Source organism: Aspergillus candidus (assembly GCF_002847045.1).
Source record: "Aspergillus candidus strain CBS 102.13 unplaced genomic scaffold BDW47scaffold_2, whole genome shotgun sequence".
Lineage (NCBI taxonomy): Eukaryota > Fungi > Ascomycota > Eurotiomycetes > Eurotiales > Aspergillaceae > Aspergillus > Aspergillus candidus.
In genome coordinates this window covers 561,180-586,022 of record NW_020194007.1, presented here as the reverse complement: position 1 = coordinate 586,022, position 24,843 = coordinate 561,180, and the positions used below count along the sequence as shown (strand labels likewise).

The window sequence follows — 24,843 nt, the reverse complement described above, 5'->3', positions numbered from 1 at the left end:
CCGCCGGGATCGGAAGAAAACAGAACCCGAGGGACCTTTCCCAATCGGGACTAGTAGGCGACAGCCCTGGGGCCTGAGGCTTTACCCGATCGGGGACAAGCTGTCATTGGGACAAATCCACATCTCACTCCTCCCCCCGTATCGCATTGGCTCTGGGTGACGTTGCAGTTCTTTCTGTCTCTCAACACCTCTGTCGGCTTCTTCTTTCTGTCGTTCTTTATTGTTTCCTTGTTTCCTGTTCGAATACCCCGCCGTTAGACTCGTGGTAGTGGGAATCCATTGGCTGGTTACTGTTCCCCTCTTCTCCCGACCCACCCGGATTGGATCCTCTACAGCTGTCCTCTTGTCATGTTGAGATAACGTCTCCAAATCCTTGTACGGTGGCTGTCGGAGCTGCCAATTAGGCAAAAGCGTGATGTCCTCTGCGAGTCCCCGGAAGTCTGTTGACAGTCTGGCTTCGGGCGCGTCCGTTCCTTCGTTCTCTCATCACTCGCTCAATCAAACTGAATCCCCACGCCGGCCGTCCCAGCGATTTCCCCTGAGACGGGGGTCAACGGCCTCCCTCGCGAGCATTGGCGGTGTCCTCGATATTACATCCACCCGGAATGGTTCGATAGCAGAGTCGGGTCAGAATGGTAGGTGTTGTGGCAACGGACAAGGCGAGCGCTGGTTTCCCGGTATACTGATATGCGAATAGCCATTTCTACCCTCCTTCAACCTCCGATCGTTCGGACGGGCCTAGTTCCCCACACCGCAGTTCCCTCGACCGGGTACAAACCTCCGAGTACCCGCGACATCCCTCCTGTGACCTTGACGAATATTCCTCGCGTGGACTCCAAGGCGTTCGAGCCGTATCTGTCGCAGGTCGGATCGCTGTACGATGTCTTCCAGCATGCCAAGGAGAGCTCCGAGGAGTCGCAGCTGGCTAGAGGCGCAAGCGTGGCTTCATCCCCGAAGCCTGAGGATTACGAATCGTTCATCTCTGGATCACGGGAACGGCGACCTTCAGGAATTTCCCTCGACTCCCGTGCAAGCTCGCCGTTCGACGTACGGGGTCGGCAACGGTCCTTCGGCGGACGAGGCCGTCCCCACGCCGTCACGCCGTTATCAACAATTCCCAACGTTTACTTCAACGATGACTTCCATCTCGAGAACCCTAGGACATTCGATGTCATGTCGGAGAAGTCGGAGGTCGTGACGCCTCCCAGAACTCCAAACAAGGATGGGCTACCGGCAAACGGAGTTGCGGTGGAACCTGTCACCCGGGGAAGGAAAGCTCTTGCCACAAACGCGATCTTGCAGGAGAAACTCTCGTGGTACATGGACACGGTGGAGATCCACCTTATCTCTTCTATATCAACCGCCTCCAAATCGTTTTTTACTGCATTAGGGTCGCTTCAGGCGCTACATCGGGAAGCGGCGGATTCGGTTCAGCGGATCCAGATGTTGCGCAAGGACCTCCAGAAGATTGACCGGGAGATGGCACTCGGGGGGTTGAAGATTGTCAACTTGCGCCGTCGGAGGGAAAACGTGCGATTGCTCGCCAATGCGGTCTCCCAGCTGCGCGACGTGGTAGAGTCGGTGGCTCGTTGTGAGGAATTGGTCGATAACGGGGAGATCGAGGAAGCGGCCGATGGTCTGGAGGAGGTCGAAAGGCTCATGGCAGGGGAAACTACATCCGATCGGCCCCGTGAAGGCGACGAGTCGCCGGGGACCCCTCGGAAGGCCATCGACTTGAGAAAACTGAAAGCCCTGGAGGGTGCATCCAACGATCTGTCGCTACTTCGGTTCCGGATCGGTTCGGGATACGAGAGCCGCTTCCTGGATGATCTTCTCGGAGATTTGCGACGGCACGTTGCAAGTGTCCCCCTGAATGCAACACTGCAGCGTTGGGGCGCCTCGTTCCAGCGACAGCGTGGAGTACAACGCGTCAGCGTCGTGCCTGCATATATCACATTCGACGATCAACTGAGATCACGACTCCACATGCTTCTGACAGGGCTGGCCCGGGCCCGCCACACAACCCCAGCCGCTACCGCCTTCAAGAGTGCTGTTCTGCGAGAGATGAAGGGACTGATCCGCAAGCAGATGCCGAGCTCTAGTGACGATGACAACGAGTCAATGGTGTCTGTATCCACGGTACGATCCCAGCAGCGCAACCAGCAGGAGAAATCGTCGATCCTTGCCCGCAACCTGCGCGCAATGGATGCTGAAGACGCGTATCAAATGTTCTCTCGAGTGTACGCCGCGATTAGCGAGTCACTACGGAGACTTAGTGTCCAAGTGAAGGTCCTACTCGACATTGCCAGCGGGCTAGGAGGGCCATCGACCCCGAGCGTCAGGTCTCCCACCCAAGATCCTATGTCGACAACCCCGGACAATGCGAACATCGTTGCCCAAGATGAAATTCTGCAGGTCTTGGATATGTCCAGTCTCCTGGGTCAAGCTGTCGATATTGCCCAGTCACAAATCACCAAGGTGCTGAAAGTGCGGTCGGACCAGACCGCCTCTCTAGCGAAGGAGGATTTCCTGAAATACTTAACCCTCAACCGGCTCTTTGCCGACGAATGCGAAGCGATCTCCGGGCGCAGCGGCACGGTGTTGAAGACAGTGGTCGGCAACCATATTCGAGAGTACATCAACCGTTTCGGAGAGTCCCAGCGGCACCACCTTGTCCAGGTGATGGATTCCGACCGATGGGACGCGAGAGACTTTGGAGAAGCCGAGAACACCACCTTACGGCGCATCCTGGACTCGAGCACCAAGGACATTGAAGCCTGGGGTACTATTTCGAAGATCTGGCTGTCCGAGGACAAAGATCAGGTTGAAGCGGTTACGGCTGTGAACGGGAAGGACAAGGTGCGGAGCGCGGAAATCGACGAGCAGAAGTACATCCTGACCGAATCGGCCGTGGCGATGATGAGGAGCATCGAAAATTTCCAATTCCTCATGTCCAACATCCCCACCATGATCCAGGACATCGCCCCCGGCCTCCTGGAGTCTCTCAAACTGTTCAACTCGCGGTCCTCGCAGCTGATCCTTGGGGCCGGAGCCACCCGAAGCGCAGGCCTCAAGAACATCACAACGAAGCATCTTGCCCTATCCTCCCAGTCCCTCAGCTTCGTCATCGCCCTAGTACCGTACATCCGGGAGTTCGTCCGCCGACAAGCGCCGTCCACCTCCTTGCTAGGTGAATTCGACAAAGTCAAGCGGCTGTGCCAGGAACACCAGTCCGGGATCCACGAGAAGCTGGTAGATATCATGAGCTCGCGATCATCGGTGCACGTCAACGCGATGAGGAAGATCGACTGGGACGCGACGCAGTCGACGAACGTCAGTCCATACATGGAGACGCTAGCAAAGGAGACGGGCACGCTGCACCGCGTTCTCAGCAAGCACCTTCCCGACATGACGGTGTCGATGATTATGGACCCTGTGTTCAACACGTATCGCGACCAGTGGACCAAGGCGTACGAGGAGGCGGACGTCCACACGGAGAAGGGCAAGCAACGGTATGCTCAACATAGCCCTAATTATATGGACATACTAACCAGGCAACAGACTCCAACACGACGCAGAATTCTTCCAATCGAAACTCAACCGCATCGAAGGCTTTGGCGATCTCGGCGAGCGTCTCCTGGAACTGGTCCAGAAAAAGACCATCGAAGCAACCCCATCATCTCCAGACGGTACCAAAAACGGCACCGAGACGACCAACGAGGACTCGAAGGCGTAAGGGAAGACACAGGACACGCAAAACATTGTATACATAATAATATCTGATCCATCACTTACCGCTCGTGCTGAAGGGCAAGCTTGGCAAGCGATAATTGACCTTTGGATTTGGCTTTGCACATTTTCGATCGAATTACATAGAAAACCGGCGTTTTATTTAGCTTGCGCTATATATTCAACCGAGACACTTTACAGCTATATAATTATCTCCTACCTTGACTATTAACCATTCGTCCATTGGTGCAGAACTATCCACAAACCTTGTAAATACGGCAATTGTATAACTTGAAGTTCACGTTGACATGACAATCATCTTTCATTCCATTCACAGGGGTAAAAAAAGAAATATACAAACTCATAAAACCATGATGCTATCATACAACCCATCAACGAATTAATCTATCCAGTCCCAGACCGTATCTTCCTCCCCCCTCACAACCACAATAAAAATCATAAGAAAAAGCACCGACAAATCCACAAACCCAACCATAGTACTTTTTACACTGAGAAATCAAGCCTTATGCGCTCCCAACCCCTTATTCTCGCCCAGCGTCTTGGGCTCGTGGCCGCCCTTGCCGCTGCCTGATTGCGTGGGGCCCGAGCTGCCGCCGCCGCTGTGTAGGCCGCCTGAGCTTTTGGCTGCTTCGGGGAGTTCGGCGGTGCGGTGGACGCGGTTGATGTCAGCGTCCTTTTGAATTGAGTCAGTATGTGGATTGTGAGAGAGTGTTTGGGGGGTTGGATGGGGACGTACGGTTGAGCCTGCGCCGTGGACCTTGTTAGGGCCGTTCTCGATGGGGTTGTCGCTTGAGGGGACGTTGTTGTCGTATTCGGCGCCGCGGACCATTGTGAGTGATTTAAAGGGTGTTTTGAGGTGATGAGGTGGATGTAGGTATGTAGTGTGCTGGCGATGGCGGTTGTGTTAGTGGTGTTTTTTGTCGTGGATTTTGGAAGTGGGGGAGAGTTGAACACTCACTGTCAAGGAAGGGTATAATATGGAAAGTTAATTAGTTAGAATGAGTTTTACATCTGAGTTCGTGAAGGCCAACGATCCAGCTTTATATGGTTGATGTTCGATGATTCGGTCGACTTGGAATCCTGGTGGTAATGACCGCACTATGAAGTCAGAGTGGGGACCCATGATCTCACCTTGGTTGTTGACATGGAAGGATGGGATTGAACTTGGTTGGGTGGGGTTTCCCCTAGCAGCTTTTGATTACGAGTATAAAAAATGATGTAGTTTGATAAAAGAAGTTGACTGAAGTTCGTGGGTGGAGTTGGTAGAATAGTGGGCAGGGAAATATGTTGAACGGGCATCTTGATCTATCTTCACCACCAGATGATGACGCACCTCTATACAACCTCAGACAAAGTAATGCGTTCTGACCCCCAGCTATTAATATGTAATAGCCAATACTACAGATCATTATTTCCTGGATAGAAAAATGCTTAGACCTTTTGTGTGCCGAGTATTTTCCGTCGCAATACAAGATGGTATAAAAAGGTACCCACAGAGCTCAGAAGTATCGAGATATCTTTTGTAGCCGAGGGGTATCCTTTTCCACACGCTCTTAGCTGTTGACACGCAACCGTCAATGCTACCAATTCATTTCCCTTAACAACAGTAGATCAACCAAGTCCCAATTTTGTCTTCCATCGAGTCTGATCCTTTCCGGAAAACTGCACCACTTCGTCCAAAACCTGGATAATAGCCCTTGAGAGGTGAGATCGTGTGCTGCATGTACGGCCTCAGTTGCGTCACGCGTCCTTTTGGCTTGAGTTGGTCGCAAACCGCAGCTAAATTCAACAGCCACTGCACCAAAATGCGGACCGGCACTTCGGGAAGGCTTGAACTGACTGATATCCCTAACAGTGTTCACCCTGATCCTGGAGCCAGTATCAATTTATGAACTGTATGGGAGAGACACTGCCTGGATAGACGCGATGAACGCTGCTGCAGAAGGGACGTGAGGAGATTGCCGACTACCATATCACATTGGTACCTGGTGTGGGGGTATCTAGACATTATGACAGTTCATACCTGCCAGTAGGGAGTCATATCAATATGAATAGACTTGCGGCTTGGACTCCTGTAAAAAAGCTGGACCCACTGGTGAAAGTTCTCGATGGCATGGCGGCTTGTCGTTAACTGCTTTGGGGCTCCTTGAATTGTGAAGAGGGAGTCAACATCCTGAGAATAAGCCGGGTTCGTCCGCTACTGATTCAAACACAACTCATACGCATAACGCCGATGGCACAATAAGTCAAGAGAGTTGGGGGGAGGGGTGAAGAGAAGGCGGAAAGAGAAGGCTACCAGTCACAGCAACGTACACATCTTATCTTTGTATAATCACTTGCTTTTTTTGATTGCCACCGCGATCCTGGCCAATGCAAATAAATACAAGCAGTCACAAAAGAAGTGTGAATTTTAGATCAAATTACTCAGCCATGCCAGTATAGTCACCCTTTTAGATCTCTATCCCTCGGGATAGCTACGTCGGAAAAGTCCACAGCAAAGCCCATCCAATATTGAGTACATATCTCTAGGCTTGCCTTCTTTCGAATCTTGGTAGAATGGTCTATACACCTCACTCAAATCTTCTCCGTGAAAAATATCCGTTCTCTCAACGTATTCGAGTATGTACCATTGTCATCCAATATATTCCGTAAGTAGTTCGTCCGCGATCTCGGCAAAGCAAAAATATCAGGGCTTCGCAGTACGTTCGGGCAGTAGGGATTCGAATAGAAGGAATTTGAGGCTCCAGGAGACCTTGGCCGTAACCCAATTTTGCGGGTGGAAGCAGATTGTCTGGTGCTGATATCGTACCGGACTCTCTATCTTCGGAATTGTCCGCGAAATATGGTAGGTCTGGAAGGACATCATAGTTTCGATATATCAATATCCTAATTTCTTCTTTGATATGCAGATGTGTAACTGGAAGTGGGATATGAGGTGAGCTCTGATATGGACATTCCGTGCTCTTGGTGCAAAAGATCAGTGTTGTGTCGAATAATAGACCGACTGGAATAGTGACATCGACAATGATGGGATTCCGACAGATGGTCAGTAACTAGTTGCCCCATAGGAGGTTGCGGACATGAGCCGAGTCGAGAAGACGAGAGATTGATGCGACAAGATGGTTATCCAGCCTTTGGCCATGGAGTGTGAAATTGACCCCATAGTCGCAAGGATCCGAGATTTAGCACCTGAATATGGGCGAAAAGTGGCATTTTATTCCAGAGGTGTCGTATAGCTCCATCGGATAAACTGGCATTTTCACTGCGCACCAGGTGTGGATGAGAATTCTCTGCGGTTGGCAGTTGACTGGAAAAAATTCTCGTCCCTCGTTGAGATCAGAATTCAATATGCATGCCATCCTTCACCCATTGTTTGCTTTCCTTTCTGCACAAACTGTACTCCTTCTACTGTCAGGCTGGCGGTGATCCTGGTGTAGTTGGGATTGATCTCTTCTATTGGATCTCATTCTCTCCAGATAGCTAATTGACGACTACGCCTTAGATACTGCATACGCCATATCCTTGAACGCTGTCACCTTCTATCTCTACTCTTCACCATCTAGGCTACTTCGCTTTCGCTCATCGCTGTGAAACGTCTATCCACTGAGACAGTCCGTGCACCCTTCTCGCATGCTCTACTATGCAGATCTTCAAACCTTCGACGTCGCAGATACTTTCGGTTCATCGGTAGGGTATTCGGGATGGCACCGGTCGCAAGAGGCAGGGAATGTTCGTGGCGGCAACGACCTCGCAGGAGCACGAGGAAAACCTACCAGAGAAGAGGATAGACAGGGTAGGATTGACGGACGATGGGCGGGCGGAACCGGTGAGAAGGTTGATAAAGTGGATACCGTTACTCTGGACGACAGAAACTGCACTATCTGATCTTGAAATCGTCGTCGACTGCGTCTGCTGCTCCCCTGTCAAGCTATACCCAGAAACCGAGGCTCGTGCCCACTTCCAACTTGTCCCAACGGCCTATTGTCAAAGGAACCGGTACGAGCTCACTGGTCCTTTTCGCGCCGAACGATGAAGCTGGAAATGATTGGCACCGCAGTGGGTCATGACGTAATGGTCCAACAGCTTTCCCCAGATCGTTCTCCACGCTGGGAATCGAATCATGGACAGTAATTCGGAGATCTCGGAGTTGATCGTGTCCTTCTCAAGTTATGATTTGAGTCGATGGTCATTGAATTGCGCCGGATCTGTTTTTTTCTGTCGAAATTGGCGTGATACGACAGGCGAGTCTGCCGCGGTCGATCTCACCGGAGGACGTGCGTGGTGAGAGCACAAAGGCAAATGGACGTGCAGATGATACGCAGCTAGTCGCATGATGTTGCAAAGACCAGGGTTGTCATTTGTCGGTTAAATGCAGGATGATCGAGTCTTTCTTCCCTAGCTGTTTTTCCTTTCATGTTTCTATGCGTATTGGCGTCCGTGCCATGCATTGGGACTGGGTCAATTGAATAAGAAGCCAGGAAGATAGAGGTTAGGAAGAGGAGCATAATCTGTAGAGATAGATATGTAGTTAATTAGCGACATATTACTAGGGGGAAAATGTCTTGAACTCAACGGTTTCTTGATTATCCAAACCAACCACCGCATTGACCGGGCTTTAGTCTCCGCCACCCGCTGCTCTCCCTCCATCCCCGCAGCAGGAAAAATTTCAAGGCATCCTGGTTTGCTCTGGGAATTTCTTCCTTCTTCCCCCTCCTCTTTTTTTTTCCCTCTCTCTCTCTTCTTATTCTCCTCGTTCTCTCCACTTCCCTGGTTATCCATATAGCTCCACCGATCCCCTCTTTGGAGTTGTGTCTTCTCTCCCTTCTCCCTGGCTAGCTCCCTCTCTCTCAGATCCCGTCCTACACATCAGGCCATCCGTCATGGCCAGCGACGAGTCTGGCTCCGAGCCGATCAAGCGCGATGTACGCAATCATATGCTGTTCGAGATCGCGACGGAGGTAGCCAATCGCGTGGGGGGCATCTATTCCGTTCTCAAATCCAAGGCGCCCGTCACCACCGCGGAGTATGGCGAGAGATACACTCTGATCGGCCCCTTGAACCGAGCGTCGGCTGCCGTGGAGGTGGAGGAGCTGACTCCCTCCAATCCCGCTATCACGGAGACCATCCGATCCATGAAGGAGCGCGGCATTGACATCGTCTATGGGCGCTGGCTGATTGAGGGTGCGCCTCGGGTGCTCCTGATCGACACGGGCACGGGGTACGGATACCTGGACGAGTGGAAGGGCGACCTGTGGAACATCTCGGCCATTCCATCGCCGGCGGCTGACACAGAAACGAATGAAGCGATCGTTTTTGGCTATCTGGTCGCGTGGTTCTTGGGTGAAGTATGTGGGCGCCAATCCCCCGGACAGTAAGGGTGGAAACATGCTAACGGGTCTTCTTCCAGTTTATCGCCCACGAACGCCGCCTGGCGGTGGTGGCTCATTTCCACGAGTGGCTGGCGGGGGTGGCTCTACCACTGACCAAAAGGCGACACATGGATCTGACCACCATCTTCACCACCCATGCGACCCTGCTCGGGCGCTATCTCTGTGCGGGGTCGGTTGACTTCTACAATAACCTCCAGAACTTCGACGTGGATGCCGAGGCCGGCAAACGAGGCATCTACCACCGGTACTGCATTGAGCGAGCCGCAGCGCATTCCGCTGACGTCTTCACGACCGTGTCGCACATCACGGCGTTCGAGAGTGAGCACCTGCTCAAGCGCAAGCCGGACGGCGTCCTGCCCAACGGGCTGAATGTCAAGAAATTCTCCGCGGTCCACGAGTTCCAGAACCTGCATCTGGAGTCCAAGGAGAAGATCAATGATTTCGTCCGCGGTCACTTCTACGGGCATAATGACTTTGATCTCGAGAACACCCTCTACGTGTTCACGTCCGGCCGGTACGAGTTCCGCAACAAAGGTGTGGACATGTTCATTGAGGGCATGGCGCGGCTGAACCACCGCTTGAAGACCAGCGGATCCAAGACGACCGTCGTGGCCTTTATTATCATGCCCGCCCAGACGACTTCTCTGACGGTCGAGGCGCTCAAGGGCCAGGCCGTGGTGAAGTCGCTGCGCGACACGATCGAGATGATCGAGAAGGGCATTGGGCGGCGTGTCTACGAGCGGTGTCTGGCGTGGAAGGAAGGCGACAACATGCCCGACGAGAAGGACCTGATGGCCAGCCAGGACCGCGTCCTGCTGCGGCGGCGATTATTCGCCATGAAGCGACATGGCCTGCCCCCGATCGTCACGCACAACATGCTCAACGACTCCGAGGACCCGATCCTGAACCAGATCCGTCGGGTGCAGCTCTTCAACCACCCGTCCGACCGCGTCAAGATCGTCTTCCACCCAGAATTTCTCAATTCTTCCAACCCCGTGCTGCCGCTGGATTACGACGACTTTGTCCGCGGGACGCACCTGGGCGTGTTCCCGTCCTACTACGAGCCGTGGGGGTACACCCCGGCCGAGTGCACCGTCATGGGCGTCCCCAGCATCACCACGAATCTGTCCGGGTTCGGGTGCTACATGGAGGAGCTGATCGAGAACTCCTCCGACTACGGCATCTACATCGTCGACCGCCGACTCAAGGGCGTGGACGACTCCGTCAACCAACTGACGGATTTCATGTTCAACTTTGCGCAGAAGAGCCGACGCCAGCGCATCAACCAGCGGAACCGCACCGAGCGGTTGAGTGATCTGTTGGACTGGAAGCGGATGGGGCTGGAATACGTCAAAGCCCGACAGCTGGCTCTTCGCAGGGGTATGCCCTTGCCCTCCTCACGTTGTGCCCTCCTCGTTGACTAACGCGTTTCTAGCCTACCCGTCGTCGTTTGGCAGCGAAGAAGACTACTTCAATGTCATCGGTGGGACCGAGCAGAAGATCTCGCGGCCTCTGTCGGTGCCCGGATCTCCTCGGGACCGCTCCGGCATGATGACCCCCGGAGATTTTGCATCGCTGCAGGAGGTCAAAGAAGGCCTGAGCACGGAGGACTATATTGCCTGGCGATTGCCGTACGTTCCCTTCCGACGAGGTGATGTGTTAGGAAAACCCGGTGCTAACCCATATGCAGGAATAGCGAGGAAGAAGACCCGGAGGAGAGCTTCTTCCCCCTCACCCTGCGCACCAAGAAGGCATCGGACCGACCCTCGTCGCCGCTAGACCGGATATCGGTGAACGGAAGCCAGTGATTGCCTGGCTTTTGTGGCGTAATCTACCGAAGCCATCCGACTTGAGGATTGATTCTATCCAGTTGCTGCTGACTGTTGTGTTTTACTTTACCATGTTCTTTCTGCATCCTTTGCATTGCCATGTTCTTCTAATGTTTCCTTTGTTGCTTTTTTTTGGAGAAATTACATATTACCAACATAGTTCCTAAATACATACGATCATATTCTTCAACCTGGCGTGATGTCTTTTCTTGTTGCGCGAATGACTCACTGTTGGCATTGCTGTGTCGATCAGTCCGCTGTCCCACTTTCTTCTTTCGTCCGTTGACTCTATCATCCATGCAGCGTTTTATTTTCCCGCTTGGTCCCTTCCAGGTGGATTCAACATTGAGAAGATCCCTTTCTGCCAGTCCTTCCGAAAATACAGCTTGCCATCCTTGGGTGTCCGACCTCGTGAAAGAGGGGTTTGTCGCACCCGTGCGAAACCAACAACCGCCACCAGTTGGCCTGCACAAGAAGTCGATCATCGACCGGGGGTGAAGCGAATCAAGCCGAGGGGGGGTGTGGGACAGTGGAGGAGAACGCTCCGAGTTCTCAGTGGGTCAGTCAGCGTTTTAGATGACGATGATGCAGCTATTTCAGGATAGAGTTCCAGCGACTTCCTGTCTGTCACGTCCACACTCCAATGAGAGCAGCGCGTGGCTGGCCTGCGGGGTACTATTCAGGGTATCCGGTGAGACCAGCAGAGTTTAATTAGAATGATGTTGCGGTATTTTCACGATTGTTGTCATTGTGCTTGTAGAGACGTGCCCCGCATGTGACTTTGGCCTCAGGCTGCCTGCCCCTCTTCTTCTATAAAAGTTTCCCCTCGTTCATTATTTCCCTCTTCTATCTTCCCATCTCTTACCTATCGTCTCTCATCGAACATTCTTTGCTCGATATTTACTCCTTCGTCTTCGATTAACCCAGCTCACCATCGGTATGGCTCTCAAAGAGGCCGCGCAGACAAGGTCCCAGACCTGGGGTCTTTTCGCTACGAATTCACGGGTCAAGGTATCGTATCTAGTATAATACAGTCAGTCACTGCTCGCGCATGACAGGTGTTCGTCTCGCGTTGGACTCGTCCATCGACCATTCTATCTAGTATCCTGCTACGGATAGAATGGGGCGGGCGAGTCCGGCCGGTCGTTCTGAGATTATACTGTCACAACTTGATCTAGATAATACTAGCGAAAGGACATGCGTCGCTCTGATTGTTCCCCTTTGCCCCTTTTGGTGTCGAGAGGGGCCCGTCTCTCATGCTGACTGTTTTGAAGTGAAGTGTGACCTTGTGCCAATACCAAGATGTCGACTGATAAGATCACTTTCTTGACCAACTGGTATGCATATGCAAAAGGGCACTACTTCCTCGTTTGCCTTGTTCAATTGGCAACTTTGTTGCCATCGTAAATCCTACAAAGACAGGTACTAAGATATTCAGGCACGCGACGCCGTACCACGCCCCCCTGTACCTCGCGCAAGCCAAGGGATTCTTCAAAGAAGAAGGCATCAAGGTCGCCTTGCTCGAGCCCAATGACCCGTCCGACGTGACGGAGATCATCGGCAGCGGCAAGGTCGACATGGGCTTCAAAGCTATGATCCATACCCTTGCGGTAGGCAGACCCACCACCAGTCTGCCGGCTCTGGTACTAATGAGATACAGGCCAAAGCGCGCAACTTCCCCGTGACGTCCATCGGCTCTCTCCTCGACGAGCCCTTCACCGGCCTCGTGTATCTCAAGGGCAGCGGAATCACCGAGGATTTTCGCTCCCTGAAGGGAAAGAGAATCGGCTATGTAGGCGAGTTCGGCAAGGTCAGTCTCCTTCATCTGGTATGACCAGACAAAATGAAGAAACAATCTAAAGAGTAACAGATCCAAATCGACGAACTCACCAAATACTACAACATGACCACATCCGACTATACCGCCGTCCGCTGCGGCATGAACATAACCCGCGCCATAACCTCCGGCACAATCGACGCCGGCATCGGCCTCGAAAACGTGCAAATGGTGGAACTCTCCGAATGGCTGGCCACGCAGAACCGGCCCCGCACAGACGTCCAAATGCTCCGCATCGACCAGCTCGCCGAGCTCGGCTGCTGCTGCTTCTGCTCGATCCTGTACATCGCAAACGACGCCTTCCTCGCGCGCAACGAGACGCAGGTGCGCGCTTTCATGCGCGCCGTCAAGCGCGCTACAGACTACGTCCTCGCCGAGCCTGCTGCCGCGTACGAAGCGTACGTCGACGTCAAACCTGCTATGGGCACCCCCGTAAACAGGAAGATCTTTGAGCGCTCATTCGCGTACTTCAGCCGCGATCTGAAGAACGTGAACCGCGACTGGACGAAGGTTACTGCTTACGGCAAGAGACTGGGCATTTTGGATGAGACGTTCCAGCCGAATTATACTAATCAGTATTTGTCTTGGACGCTGGATGGGGACTCGGCTGATCCGACGGGTGATCAGAAGCGGATGGTGGAGTTGCAGGAGGAGGTTGCCGTGCAGGGTGGATTTAAGAGGTTGGAGGTTGCGTCTTCTGCTTGATTGGCCTCTTTCTTTTGAGGTTGTAAGGCAGGTGGGATGGCGATGTCGCTTGTTTGGCATGTCTATCTGTTCGTCTGCCTGCCCGACGACGCGGTGATGTTATGTCCGGCTTGCTGGTTGGGATTAGCTAGCTACTACTTTCGTTCAATGCCGGTTATATGCTACCTTAGTCTTGAACATGCACTCTTTGTGCATCAAACGGACTAGTGGATCAACTCATTTACTCCCAATTCTTCCCCAGATCAAGTAGTCCATTAGAATTATCCATTAACGGGAGTCATCCCTAGTATATATACACACCCAACTATCTATCATGCACTATCCCCGTCTATCCATGTATCTACCAAATGATATATGTACTAATATACAGCCCAATTAAGCATTACATCCACCACATAATGTCTCTAGGCTTAGTTTCAGCCCATCAAACAATATCATCGTCGCTATCGCTATCATCATCATTGTCATAATAGTCTCGCCCGAACTCGCCCGGCCGGAAACTGCCCAGCGACGCCAAGCGCGGATTCCCCAGCAGCTCGAACTGCGTCGCGTCGTCAGCGGGACTCTCCTCATCGGTGAGGTCCTCGTCGTCGTTGTACCCGTCGACGACGGCCCAGCCACCGCACGCGCGGTTGTAGATCCTCTCGACGCAGAAGGAGATGGCGAAGGCGAGGAGCGGCACGAAGCGCCGGGTGAGGAGGAGCCAGATGAAGATGACGGAGATGCAGGCGGTTAGAAAACCCAGTGCGAAGAAGGCGAATCGTTCGAGCGCTTTCATTGAGGATGAGGACGGGTCAGTGGGGATTTGGTCCCGGCCGCCCTTTTCGGCGAGCTCGGCGTAGGTGAGCTCTCCGCCGGGGGTCAAGGTGGTTTCTGGGGATTGGGGGTCCCAGTGGACGAGTTTTGTGGAGCCTAGGGTGTGGCCTGTGGCGTTGATGCCGAGGACGCGGAGGTAGCGGAAGCGGTAGAGCTGTTCCTCGGGGGGTGGGTATGTGGTGTTGGAGAATGGTATGGGGATGATGGTCTCGAAGCCTGTTTTGGGAACTGCGGTGACAAAGCCGAGCTCCTTGTCGCCGGCGTCGAGGGTCGCGCCGTTGACGGCCCGCGCGGTGGTCTCATTGTTGGCATTCCATCCTTGGACTACCCATGTGGTTACCTCTGTCGCGCCATTCCAGCTGACGGTCGCTTCCGGGCCGGAGAGTGCGAGGTCGGGCCGTGTCAGTGGATAGCCGGTCCAGTGGTGACGGAGGACGCGGTCCAGGGCAATCGATGGCGCTTCTATACTGGCGTCTGCACCGCTGGAGGTGAATGCGGGTGCAAAGTGTACGTTGCAGAGCACTTCGCCTGTCGAGACATCGTGTTCGGTCCATCCAGCTGGGCCGGCGCCGGCGCCGTAGCTGACGAGAACGCGGTCGTACTCTTCGAGGAGCTGGACAGAACCTCCCGAGAGAGTCACCGGACCGGGCTTGCTTGGATGGTACTCTTTGCGAAGCCGAACCGTCATTTTCTCCTGGTCGATGTCGAGGTAGAGCGCCCTGCTGCTCGAGGACGCACTGCCGTCCACGTGGTTATCGAAAAGAGCGATGGAACTGCCAGAGCTGGTATCCACAAAGTGGGCGTGACTCTGAGCGAAGAAGCTTGTCGCTGCGCCTTCCGACAGATCCTCAAAGTCGTTGACATCCTGTCCTCCTCCAAGAGTCCAGATAATCTTCCCTGTGCGCCCGTCGACATAAACGAGGCTGTTGGCCGACTGCAGGGAGACGAGGTAGTTTCCCTTGGTGTCCTTATCGACGCTACTTACGTGGAAGGGATCCAGCGGACTTTCTGTGGACGTCTGGTCGTTGCGAGGACCGACCGGTTCGACGTGCTCCGATGCGCGCCATTGGAAGCGTGGAGATCCAGTAGCGACTTCGACCTCGTGGAAGGTCCCGTCGCGGATCCAGCCAAATTCAGGCAGCTCATGTATATCGACAACCGTGAGAATGGCGGTTCCGTCGGGGGTGATTTGAAACTCGTTTCGATCCGCGGTGAGGTTGTTGGCGCCGCGGACTCTGTATTCTTCGAGGTAGGAGGAATTGAGCTGTTGTGGATTAGCCAAGATCCCCCTTTTCGTGTTCATAATCCCCTCAGGTAACGAAGTTCAGGCGAACAACCCAGACTGGACACCCACCAAATAGTATTCCCCCTTCCCACTGCGGTCATCGCCCACCCAGAATGTCAGATACGCCTGATCCCGGAAGGGATAGACATTCACATTGTAGGTATTCTTCCCCGTGAGCCCATAATTCCTCGTCCACGCGAGATGCCCATCCTGATCAAGGATCATGGGACCTGGGCTCCGGACACTGGAGCCCCGCGGGGCCAACAAAATCGACCGTCCATCGCGACACCGGGGGTCGTATTGCAGCTGGTTGAGAGCTGGACCGATGACCGGGGCGGACCGGTATGCTTCGGTCGGCCACGGGCCTAAAGTGCCGTTCTCGAAGGCGGGTGATCGATCGTAGGGGGCATGGTCTGCGTAGACCCCTATCGAGACGAATAGGAGGACCAGCAGTCCTCTCAACATCGTCGGAGATGTTGGAAGTAACCGGATGGGGACATGGAGGGGGATGGATCAGATGGGCGGCGTTTCAAGGGAAGCTTGATTTTGAGTCGAGGGACTGAGAGGTCATGGCCTTTTGGTGATGTACAGGGGCGCAATGAGAGAGAAAGAAGAAGTTGAAGTTCGCTCTAAAATCGGCGTGAGGGGAGATCGTCGGGGGGCATAACCTCGTTGGGTTCCTCAGGCCGATCCACCGGTAAGGCTGCCAATCATCCGCCCCCAGGCACCAACGGATCTTCTTGTATTGTTCGACATATAGTTCCTCATTCTCACTTGATGGAAAGTCAAGATACTCACTCAAGATGGCTGGAAACCATACGAACGGCAGGATTTTATAAGTTTGTATAATAATGATCGCATCCCGCTTTGGGCAGTATTAATATGGAGTAGGTTTTGTTGAAGCCATGAATATATAACCTAAACGGTTGTCTTCCAGGGTCTATTGACCATGTAAGTAGACGGCAGAAGCCATCATGTTTCCTTGTGTTTGTCTTTTGAACACATCCTTTTCAACGTTTTGAATCGTAGTGGTTTGATGAACCTCTATATCACCAGGCAGACAAGGCTCTATAGACGTCTGTATTCCATTCTTCTGAATCATGACGAGGTTGACCTCGGATCAAGGAGATTGAAATTGAGGACGTATTCCAGTATTACACATGTCCTCAGACCACCTTTAGTGACGGATAATAAAGTGAGGAAGAATATATAAGCCCTGGGAGAATTCAGTCTCATGGACTTACGAGGTTACCATGAACCCATTAACACAGATGAGGTAGATAGTGTGTCTGTTGAAAATCATACCGGGGCTACTGGAAAAAGGCCCTGTATCCCAATCTCAGACAGGTCTGCAATCAAACAAGGGTATGGAGCCTATGTTGGTAAAGAACCAAAGACACGTACCCAGTGATAGAGAGATGTAGGAAGTAAACGTCACCGAGGGTGTGATTACCCAGGTAAGTAAGTAATCTTTATCACTTCCTGTTGAGGAAGTGAATGTCCTGAGGCAGTCACAAGAGCCTCCCGCGAGCTTAAACTGAACACTCGCTCGCCTTTCATTTCTTTCTTCTTCTATATTCCTCCGTCTTGCTTGATACTTACACCACCCCTCCCCCCTCAAACATCTCCCTTGAATTCCCTTCGCCAATCTCCCAACATGTGTGACTCCAAAGACTGCAACTGCAGTGGAACCACGTCCGCGAACGGAGGACCAACCGACAGAGGGTTCACCTACACTGGATCTGGAGTCAATAGCCAGGTAAGAACAACCTCGATTTGCTTCCATTCAACCATATATCAATGGCCACTCCATGTAGGGCAATCACTACTGCTCCCGTGACTACGGTCCAAGCTCTGGCTCCAATGGAGAAGAGAGAAAACTCGGATACCACTACTCTAATAGGTTGTGCTCCCTACTATAACACCATGTCTTATTGAGCTTCAAGCTTATCCTGATTACTAGTGATGGATCATACTACTACTCCAACCCCAATGGCAGCAAGTACTACAACGACGGGAAAGGCTACGACCGGTATACCGCCCCAGATGGGCAGACGTTCGAGCGTCACGAGTCCCAAGACCAAGGCTGTACGAAGACCAGCTAGTTTGATGGCATCTGTAGGTACGGGCTAACATGCACAGCCGGTGAGACAGACGAGAGTAGGGTGTCTGTTGAAGCCGGAAATACTGAGAATGCTGATGAGGCCACCGACGGTGATGACGAGGAGGATTTGAGCGATGAAACGGATTCGTGTGCTTCGTATGATTATGATGGTGAACCGTATGGCGGTCTTGAAGAGGCGGTTTACAGTGATGAAGAGGGCTTGGAGGGTGACTATGATCATGGCCAGCATGATGGAGATTGCAGAGATTATCACGATGAATCTGTGGAAGAGAGCGTCTTTTATTATTGAGGCTCTTGAGAGTGACTACTCAGACGCACCGAAGAAGTTGTGGTCTGCTTTTTATCTTGATTCCGCTATTATGTTGTGCCTTTTCACTCTGATGTGCTGTTGTTTACCAACAGCTAGGGACACTCAGGTCTAAGCCAGCTGATTTTATTATACGTCGAGTCTACCCTGAGCCTGCAGAGCTAATTGTAAAAAAGGGTCATACAGTTTGTGTTCGAAGAAATTACCATTCGGCTATAAGACACCATGACACTTTTGCGTTTCGTGAATGATCTTATATTGGTAACCCCTATTATCCTAACCATAGCTTCACATCATCTTTCTGAATACTGGATTGTGATTCTACAACATCACGGTTGCTTCATTGGCGTATGATCACAAGCTGTATATCCGCTACTCCGGAGCGCGACCACCATGCCAAGATCCATGATGGGAACTCACTCGGCTCGCCCAGCGCTTGGAGACGCAAATCCGGCCGATCGAATCGATTTCCGCGGCAGTTGCCCACATCGGGATTCACCCCCAAACTCCAGCTCCAGATGCAGCAGTAACTCCCTGCAGTTCCTCTCATTTCGATCGGCCGGGACAGCCGCCAGTTCGCGTAATTGTCTGAAAAGTTTTGGAGAACTCGCAGATTAGCTCAGGATCGGTGTTGCATGTGGCCCAAATACTTACCTCAAACAGGATGGCTTCGTCCCAAGGGTCTTTTCTGTATAACCACAAACTAGGTAGAAGCTAGACCGAGAATATCAGACCTTGCGAGCCAAGGTGTAGTAGGCTTTTGCTAACATGTTCAAAGCAGAGCTGGGAGGCAAGATATAAATATGGTCCAATATTTCGCCTCCGTCAAGAAAACCCTAGATAAGCAAATTTGCATTTTCAATCATAATTCACATTATCTACACCATGGTCTCGCAGGAGTGGCAAGTGCTTATTGATGAGAAGAGAGCCCAGCGAGAAGCATCGATCCCTTCCCAATGGAAGATACCGAAGCGCGTTGCCGACAAAGTCTCTCCCACCGCGTCCGTCAGTGCCTTTCAATTGCTGGAGGAAACCGACATTCTTACTAAGGAGCAGCGCGAGATCACCGAAGTTCACGACGCAACGTTCCTTCTCGAGCGACTGGCAACGGGGAAGGTCTCCTCACAGGCCGTGACAACTGCGTTTTGCAAGCGGGCAGCCGTGGCTCAGCAGCTGGTAATTGACCCCCTTTTTGCGTTTGTGACCTAGATATCCCAATGTTAGAAAGCTGACACGGTTTCTGGTGACATTAGACTAACTGCCTGACGGAGATATTCTTCGACGAGGCCCTCGCGCGAGCGCGTTTTCTCGATGACTATTTGGAGCGCAACGGCAAGCCAATGGGACCTTTCCATGGGCTTCCCATCAGCATCAAGGTGCGACTTCCCAGTAACATAGCTAAGCTTGGTAGATATGCTCACCATGTACATACTTTAGGACATGTTCATGATCAAAGAGCAATTCGCGACTTTGGGATATGTCTCATATCTCACAAAACCGAAGGCTGATGAGAATTCCTTTGTCATCGATATACTCCTCGAGGGTGGCGCTGTCCTTTACTGCAAAACAACGGTGCCACAAGGACTATTCGTAAGTCCACCATTCAAGCCATGTTTCTGTTTCCCCCCTGACAGTGAGTATTTAGATTATGGAAGGGTACAGCCAGGTCTTCGGCCAGACCATGAACCCTCACAACCTCTCTCTGGGCCCAGGCGGAAGCAGCTCAGGAGAAGGCGCCCTGGTCAGCTTCCGAGGATCCATCCTCGGGCTGGGTAGTGACATCGGCGGATCCATCCGCGCCCCGTCGCTCTGCAACGGGGTCTTCGGCATGAAGCTCTCCTCAGACCGACTGCCCTACGCCAAGCAACAAGAACTATTCCCAAAAGGCTGGCCGTCCATCGTCTGCTCGCTCGGCCCGCTCGCCCACTCTGCGCGCGATCTGTCCCTGTTCTGCAAAAGCGTGCTCCAGGCGCAGCCGTGGCGCCGCGACTCGACGGCATACGCGCTCCCCTGGCGCGAGCTGCCCTCCAAGCCCAAGCTCAGAATTGGTGTCTGGTCCGACGACCCCAGCTTCCCCGTCCACCCACCCGTCTCCCGGATCCTGGCCTCGGCGACCGCGAAACTCCGCGACGCGGGGCACGAGTTGATCATGATCTCGGACGCTCCGTCTCTTGCAAACGCAGTCATGACCGCATGTCGCTCGTTCGCACTCGACACTGAGCAGGCGCCCATCAAGCCTCTGCGTGACGCTAATGAGGATCTGCATCCTGCGCTCGAGGAGACAATCGCTCAGACGTTCCCGGAGGGACATGTCCCCGATCTGTCTGAGGTTTGGGCAGTCAATGCCACCAAGGAGGATATTCGGGAGGAATGGGCGCAGGTCTGGTGGGGAAATGACCTCGACGTTCTCATCTGCCCCGGGTCTCGGAGCACCAGCGTGCCTCATGGGAAGTATGGCCCACCGGCGTGGACATTGATCTGGAACCTGTTGGACGTACGTCTGTTTTTTTTTTTTTTTATTTTTTTAATCTCTCACTCCGCTTGCTTTTATTTTGAGAATAGCCACTAACTACGAAGATCAGTTCCCGGCCAGTGTCGTGCCATATTTAAAGGCGGACAAAGAGCTGGATAACCAACCCGCGGAAGATTGTAGGTCTTTGCCATATTATATCAGCTTTCCTCTTCCTCAGTCATGACACCTGCTAATTCAGCTACTTATCAAGTTGATCCACTGGTGGCCCACGGTGCGCCAGGCAGCATCCAAATCGTGGGGTGGCGCTTCCAGGATGAAGAGGTGCTCCAAGCGACCGAAATCATATCCCAAGCCCTTCACTCCCAGCCTCCCACTCCTTTGAAACCTATGTTGAATAAGCTATAGTCTGACCTGATACCTTGGGGATAATGCATGCCTGCCATGTTGGTGAGTAAAACCATACAGGAGGAGGGGTTCGCATGCGGTTATCTAGGCTAATATAGAACTCACCGGTCGGTGCGTTGATTAGTATTTAGATAGATGCTACGCGTTGCTTATCAATGCCACATTCTTGTTTTTCTATAGCCCTACCGTAATGAGCAAAGCCGAGAGTATTCTGTAATAAATAACGGTGTGCACGCGACAAGACGAACAACGGATGTTCAATATATGACCGAGCAGCCTAAGGCGCATACACACTTTAACTTCCCTCCTTCACCTCCCTCCCCTCTCTCTCTCTCTCTCTCTCTCTCCCTCTCAATATATATATCCTAGCGCAATGAAGCCCTCCTAATCCGCACCCTGACCGGAAAGTCGCCCTCCATCTCGCCAATCCCCGAGCTCCTGACCGCAACACCTTCCTTTCCGACCACAGCCTCGATCTCGAATAAACTCAGCAATGTAGTAACAGTCTTGAGAATGTTAGTCATTGCCAGATTCTTCCCAATGCACATTCTATGCCCGATACTAAAGGGGATCAGGAAACGGCTGTTCTCCCTGTGATATTTCTCGTCAAGCCAGCGGGTGGGGTTGTAGGTGTTGTGATCATGGCCCCAGATGGAAGGGTTGTGGTGGAGGACATAGTTTGAGATGCAGATGCTTGTCTGCGAGAAGTTTGTTGTTTAGATAGGAGGCTTCGGGGATAGGTCGAGAGGAACTTACATCATGGGGGATGTGGTGCTCGCCAATATCGACGCCGGTAGGATATCCCACACGCCGCCAGAGCGGCATTGTAAAGACTGGGTTGAGCCTGAAGTTCTCGCGGACGCAGGCCATAGTATAGCGAAGAGAGGCTTCTAGGCCTGTTATTGGGTATGCGATTTGGTCTTCGCGCAGAGGGCCTAGTACGGTGTGGATTTCTTCGTACATAAGTTTCATAATCTCAGGGTTCTGGACAAGATGCCAGAAGAGAAGTGTGAGTGTTCCCGATGTGGAATGTGATCCTGCTACCCTAGGAGCTAGCTGGTTAGCCACCTTTTTTTTTATATATTTTTTGTCTGGAAAGACACTTACAGAACGGCAAACGCCTCTGAATTAATTTCCTGCTCTGTGAGCCTAGACCCGCTCTGTGGATCAACAGCCTCTACAAGGCTCCTCAGAAGATCTGGTCTATCAGATGGATTGTTGATCTTGAATCTCACGCACTCGCCACAGACTCGCTTGAGGTTGTTTCGGCTCTTCATTAGTCGACGCATCCAGGGCAAGGGCGAAATTCTAGAGAGCATCTTCCAGAAATCTTGCAAGGGCAATTCACCAATAACGCCAGATAGGAGTAAATGGTCGTTTATCGCATGAAGTTCCTCAGCATGTCCTTTTGCTTGAGCGTCAAATGGCTTGCTGAATGCTACCTCGCCAAGAATATCAAGGACATATAGAGATAACGCCTGTTTCAGATCGAGTATTTCACCGGTCTTTGCGCACATCTGCAGCTTGTTGATAAGTATCTTCAACTGGCCCTCAATGAGAGGCTCAAGCTTCGTAATCGAAGCCTGCGAAAAGCCATGCGAGAGTTGTCTCCGGCGGAGGGAATGTATCTACACGGGCAACCCCTCATCAGCTCATATCGAACTTCCAGAGTGTTGGAGTCAAAGAACGTACATCTTCATTCGTCCCACCAAAAAGATTCGGATTGAACGCCGTAAATGCATTATAGAACTCGGTCTTGCCCATATTCCGGCCTCCCCTGTAGATCGGTGCGATGGCCTCTCCTTCCCAGGTATGGAGGTGATTCGGCCCTATGCGAACGACAGGACCATATCTCATGTGCAATCCAAGCAGTTTCTCGTGGAGAGTCAGGTTGTAGACATAATAGGCCTTGTACGTGTTGGTCAGGGTGGCGAGAAGGGGTCCGGGGTAGTTGCTCAAGCTGTGGAAATATCGCATGTAGACCACATAACTGAAAAACGGTAGGAAGACTATTGTGCACGCAAGAGTCAATGGCGCGTGGGCCAGTGGCGAAAGGTCGTAGAGATGAATAGCCATCTTCGTTTTAATCAAGATGAGGTTGTAGAGACGTGGTGTTGATATCCGCTGTTCGTCGATCGCAGTAGGTGCTAGCAGCGGTGGGCCGTCTTATTATAATTTGCTGCTGTATTACCCAAGACCTTCATAACGGGATTCACCCACGAGTTCCGGTAATCTGGAGCTCGAAGAGGGTTTGAAGACTGAGCTTCCGTTCCCCAGTTTGGGCGCTGATTATTTACCGGGATGATCTACCGCGGAATTCACCCCCAAGCCCACTCTCTATACTTCTATACTTGTCCACTACAGATTCAACACCACCATCCCATAAGCCTTTGACGCAAAAAACGCACGAAGTGTGTACATGAGCACGTCAAGATGCCGAACGCCCAAGTTTCAACCCACATTTTCAAGGTCGTTGACGGCTTATCCCTTTCGATCGATGTCTCGAAGCCGCCAAGTGCCCCGCAAGATGGAATTGTGCTGCTTCATTTTCATGGGGAGTTCCTGGTACATCTTCTGAACTTCTCGATCTCTCGCGAGAGACTGACTCATATACAACCAGATTTTAGGAGAGAAAACCACTTTCCCACCACACTGGTTGATCAACGCCTGCCACGCCCGAGGCTGGATCTATGCTACCCCATCCTACCGCCTCTTGCCCGAATCAACGGGTCTGGATATTCTCTCCGACACGCTTGACGCTGTCAGTTGGGTGCGCCGAAACATCAGCGACCGACTCATCATCGCCGGATCCAGTGCCGGCGGATACCTTGCACTCGCCACAGCAGCCCACCCAAGCTGCCCCAGACCACTGGCGCTTCTTTCCGTGTATGGAATGCTTGATCCTGCAGGCGAGAGATACATCAAATCTGGCCAGGCTCTGGTAGCCCCCGTTGGAGATCTGTCCACAGCATTGCAGGAGATCAACGAAGCGACCAGAGATGGTCGTGCGATTGACGGGTGTCCCTTTCCTACAAGGCCTGTAACAGATAAGAGGCATAGATGGATCCGAGCTCTGCATGAGGGCGCTCGGTATCCCGATGTCCTCACGCGGGTGCCAGGACTAGCGGAGCAAATTGTCGACAAGGGGGTTTCTGTAATACCAGAGGAGTTTCGCCCGCTGTTCCCGGTATCCTTTGGGTTGAGAAAGGAATTTCCTCCGACGGTTCTCGTGCACGGTGATGCTGATGTGCTGGTTGGATTTGAGCAAAGCGCTTATGTTGCTGAGAAGATGTCTTCTCTTGGCATTCATGTTAATTTCGAACGTGTACGAGATCAAGGACATGGGTTTGATGCAAAGCTGTTCATCGATCTCGATGTAGGCGATACGCAAGGGAACGACGTGGCAATGAAGAATTCTCTTCGTCGCGTTGTCGAAGCATTAGAAAAGGCTTGTCTTTGAAAATATTTCCCCGATCTAATGAGAGTCTCCAAGGCTTAGTACTTCCACTGCCCTTATCATCCCTGCCACTTGGTCCATGCTAGTCTGGTCAAAGGTAGCCAGGCCTTCGCGCAGTTCCAAGCGAGTATTTCCTGGGAGGTTCTTGACCACCTGCTTCCATTCTTCTGGAGGTAGATGCGACTTTTCAATATAGGCCCGCGCTAATGTTGCAAATTCTCTTGCCCGTAGAAAAAATGGTACCTCTTCGCTCAATTTGAAGTCATCTTTCGCCGTTTTCTCGACGCTACTCTCCCATGCGACTTCCCAGCGGTCGAGTGCTGTTCTGAGGTGGCCAGTCGCCAGGGACTGGGGAACAAAAGCCCGTAGTTGGTGAAATATGAGCCCGTGCGTAGCTGAGGTAAAACGTTAGACCAAGAACCTTGTAGGACCATATAAGTCACCCACCAGTCGCAATCGTAAAT

The 24,843-nt window shown here is 52.4% G+C and overlaps 9 protein-coding genes across 9 annotated transcripts; 6 read left to right on the top strand and 3 right to left on the bottom strand.

Annotated features, from left to right (window-relative positions):
- Positions 1–154: 154 nt before the first annotated feature.
- Positions 155–3,928, top strand: BDW47DRAFT_26274 (vacuolar protein sorting-associated protein 54). The gene is made up of 3 exons (XM_024818598.1): positions 155–635; positions 698–3,512; positions 3,562–3,928. The coding sequence occupies exons 1-3, from the start codon at positions 416–418 to the stop codon at positions 3,734–3,736; spliced, it is 3,210 nt and encodes a 1,069-aa protein (XP_024676261.1). The 5' UTR covers positions 155–415; the 3' UTR covers positions 3,737–3,928.
- A 103-nt stretch (positions 3,929–4,031) lies between these two features.
- Positions 4,032–5,057, bottom strand: BDW47DRAFT_98137 (uncharacterized protein). Its single transcript, XM_024820576.1, has 2 exons — positions 4,709–5,057; positions 4,032–4,636 (listed from the first exon to the last, which is right to left on the bottom strand). The coding sequence occupies exon 2, from the start codon at positions 4,577–4,579 to the stop codon at positions 4,247–4,249; it is 333 nt and encodes a 110-aa protein (XP_024676260.1). The 5' UTR covers positions 4,580–4,636; positions 4,709–5,057; the 3' UTR covers positions 4,032–4,246.
- Positions 5,058–8,302: 3,245 nt separating this feature from the next.
- On the top strand, positions 8,303–10,760 carry BDW47DRAFT_26210 (glycogen synthase). The gene is made up of 2 exons (XM_024818596.1): positions 8,303–9,095; positions 9,158–10,760. The coding sequence occupies exons 1-2, from the start codon at positions 8,631–8,633 to the stop codon at positions 10,562–10,564; spliced, it is 1,872 nt and encodes a 623-aa protein (XP_024676259.1). The 5' UTR covers positions 8,303–8,630; the 3' UTR covers positions 10,565–10,760.
- Positions 10,761–12,271: 1,511 nt separating this feature from the next.
- On the top strand, positions 12,272–13,511 carry BDW47DRAFT_122020 (NMT1/THI5 family protein; the record flags this gene model as incomplete). The annotated part of the gene is made up of 4 exons (XM_024815755.1): positions 12,272–12,306; positions 12,408–12,579; positions 12,630–12,779; positions 12,840–13,511. 4 exons carry the CDS (start codon positions 12,272–12,274, stop codon positions 13,509–13,511), a joined length of 1,029 nt encoding a protein of 342 aa, XP_024676258.1.
- Positions 13,512–13,875: 364 nt separating this feature from the next.
- On the bottom strand, positions 13,876–16,192 carry BDW47DRAFT_26162 (ASST-domain-containing protein). The gene is made up of 2 exons (XM_024818595.1): positions 15,682–16,192; positions 13,876–15,591 (listed from the first exon to the last, which is right to left on the bottom strand). Exons 1-2 carry the CDS (start codon positions 16,075–16,077, stop codon positions 13,936–13,938), a joined length of 2,052 nt encoding a protein of 683 aa, XP_024676257.1. The 5' UTR covers positions 16,078–16,192; the 3' UTR covers positions 13,876–13,935.
- A 1,077-nt stretch (positions 16,193–17,269) lies between these two features.
- Positions 17,270–18,026, top strand: BDW47DRAFT_122018 (uncharacterized protein; the record flags this gene model as incomplete). The annotated part of the gene is made up of 4 exons (XM_024815753.1): positions 17,270–17,371; positions 17,430–17,515; positions 17,576–17,700; positions 17,755–18,026. 4 exons carry the CDS (start codon positions 17,270–17,272, stop codon positions 18,024–18,026), a joined length of 585 nt encoding a protein of 194 aa, XP_024676256.1.
- A 903-nt stretch (positions 18,027–18,929) lies between these two features.
- On the top strand, positions 18,930–20,922 carry BDW47DRAFT_122017 (amidase signature domain-containing protein; the record flags this gene model as incomplete). The annotated part of the gene is made up of 6 exons (XM_024815752.1): positions 18,930–19,220; positions 19,298–19,420; positions 19,482–19,634; positions 19,690–20,538; positions 20,627–20,693; positions 20,768–20,922. 6 exons carry the CDS (start codon positions 18,930–18,932, stop codon positions 20,920–20,922), a joined length of 1,638 nt encoding a protein of 545 aa, XP_024676255.1.
- Positions 20,923–21,287: 365 nt separating this feature from the next.
- On the bottom strand, positions 21,288–22,899 carry BDW47DRAFT_114920 (cytochrome P450; the record flags this gene model as incomplete). The annotated part of the gene is made up of 4 exons (XM_024814738.1): positions 21,288–21,620; positions 21,679–21,967; positions 22,078–22,550; positions 22,615–22,899. 4 exons carry the CDS (start codon positions 22,897–22,899, stop codon positions 21,288–21,290), a joined length of 1,380 nt encoding a protein of 459 aa, XP_024676254.1.
- A 456-nt stretch (positions 22,900–23,355) lies between these two features.
- Positions 23,356–24,382, top strand: BDW47DRAFT_122015 (alpha/beta hydrolase; the record flags this gene model as incomplete). Its single annotated transcript, XM_024815751.1, has 2 exons — positions 23,356–23,487; positions 23,543–24,382. 2 exons carry the CDS (start codon positions 23,356–23,358, stop codon positions 24,380–24,382), a joined length of 972 nt encoding a protein of 323 aa, XP_024676253.1.
- Between the last annotated feature and the right edge of the window lie 461 nt (positions 24,383–24,843).

Bases quoted from the DNA above. Each gene is read 5' to 3' on its own strand.
- BDW47DRAFT_26274 (XM_024818598.1), top strand. From the start codon at position 416: ATGTCCTCTGCGAGTCCCCGGAAGTCTGTTGACAGTCTGGCTTCGGGC. The intron at 636-697 runs GTAGGTGTTGTG...ATATGCGAATAG, and splicing joins AGCAGAGTCGGGTCAGAATG to CCATTTCTACCCTCCTTCAA. The intron at 3,513-3,561 runs GTATGCTCAACA...ACCAGGCAACAG, and splicing joins ACGGAGAAGGGCAAGCAACG to ACTCCAACACGACGCAGAAT.
- BDW47DRAFT_98137 (XM_024820576.1), bottom strand. From the start codon at position 4,579: ATGGTCCGCGGCGCCGAATACGACAACAACGTCCCCTCAAGCGACAAC.
- BDW47DRAFT_26210 (XM_024818596.1), top strand. From the start codon at position 8,631: ATGGCCAGCGACGAGTCTGGCTCCGAGCCGATCAAGCGCGATGTACGC. The intron at 9,096-9,157 runs GTATGTGGGCGC...GTCTTCTTCCAG, and splicing joins TCGCGTGGTTCTTGGGTGAA to TTTATCGCCCACGAACGCCG.
- BDW47DRAFT_26162 (XM_024818595.1), bottom strand. From the start codon at position 16,077: ATGTTGAGAGGACTGCTGGTCCTCCTATTCGTCTCGATAGGGGTCTAC. The intron at 15,592-15,681 runs GTGGGTGTCCAG...AATCCACAACAG, and splicing joins GGAAGGGGGAATACTATTTG to CTCAATTCCTCCTACCTCGA.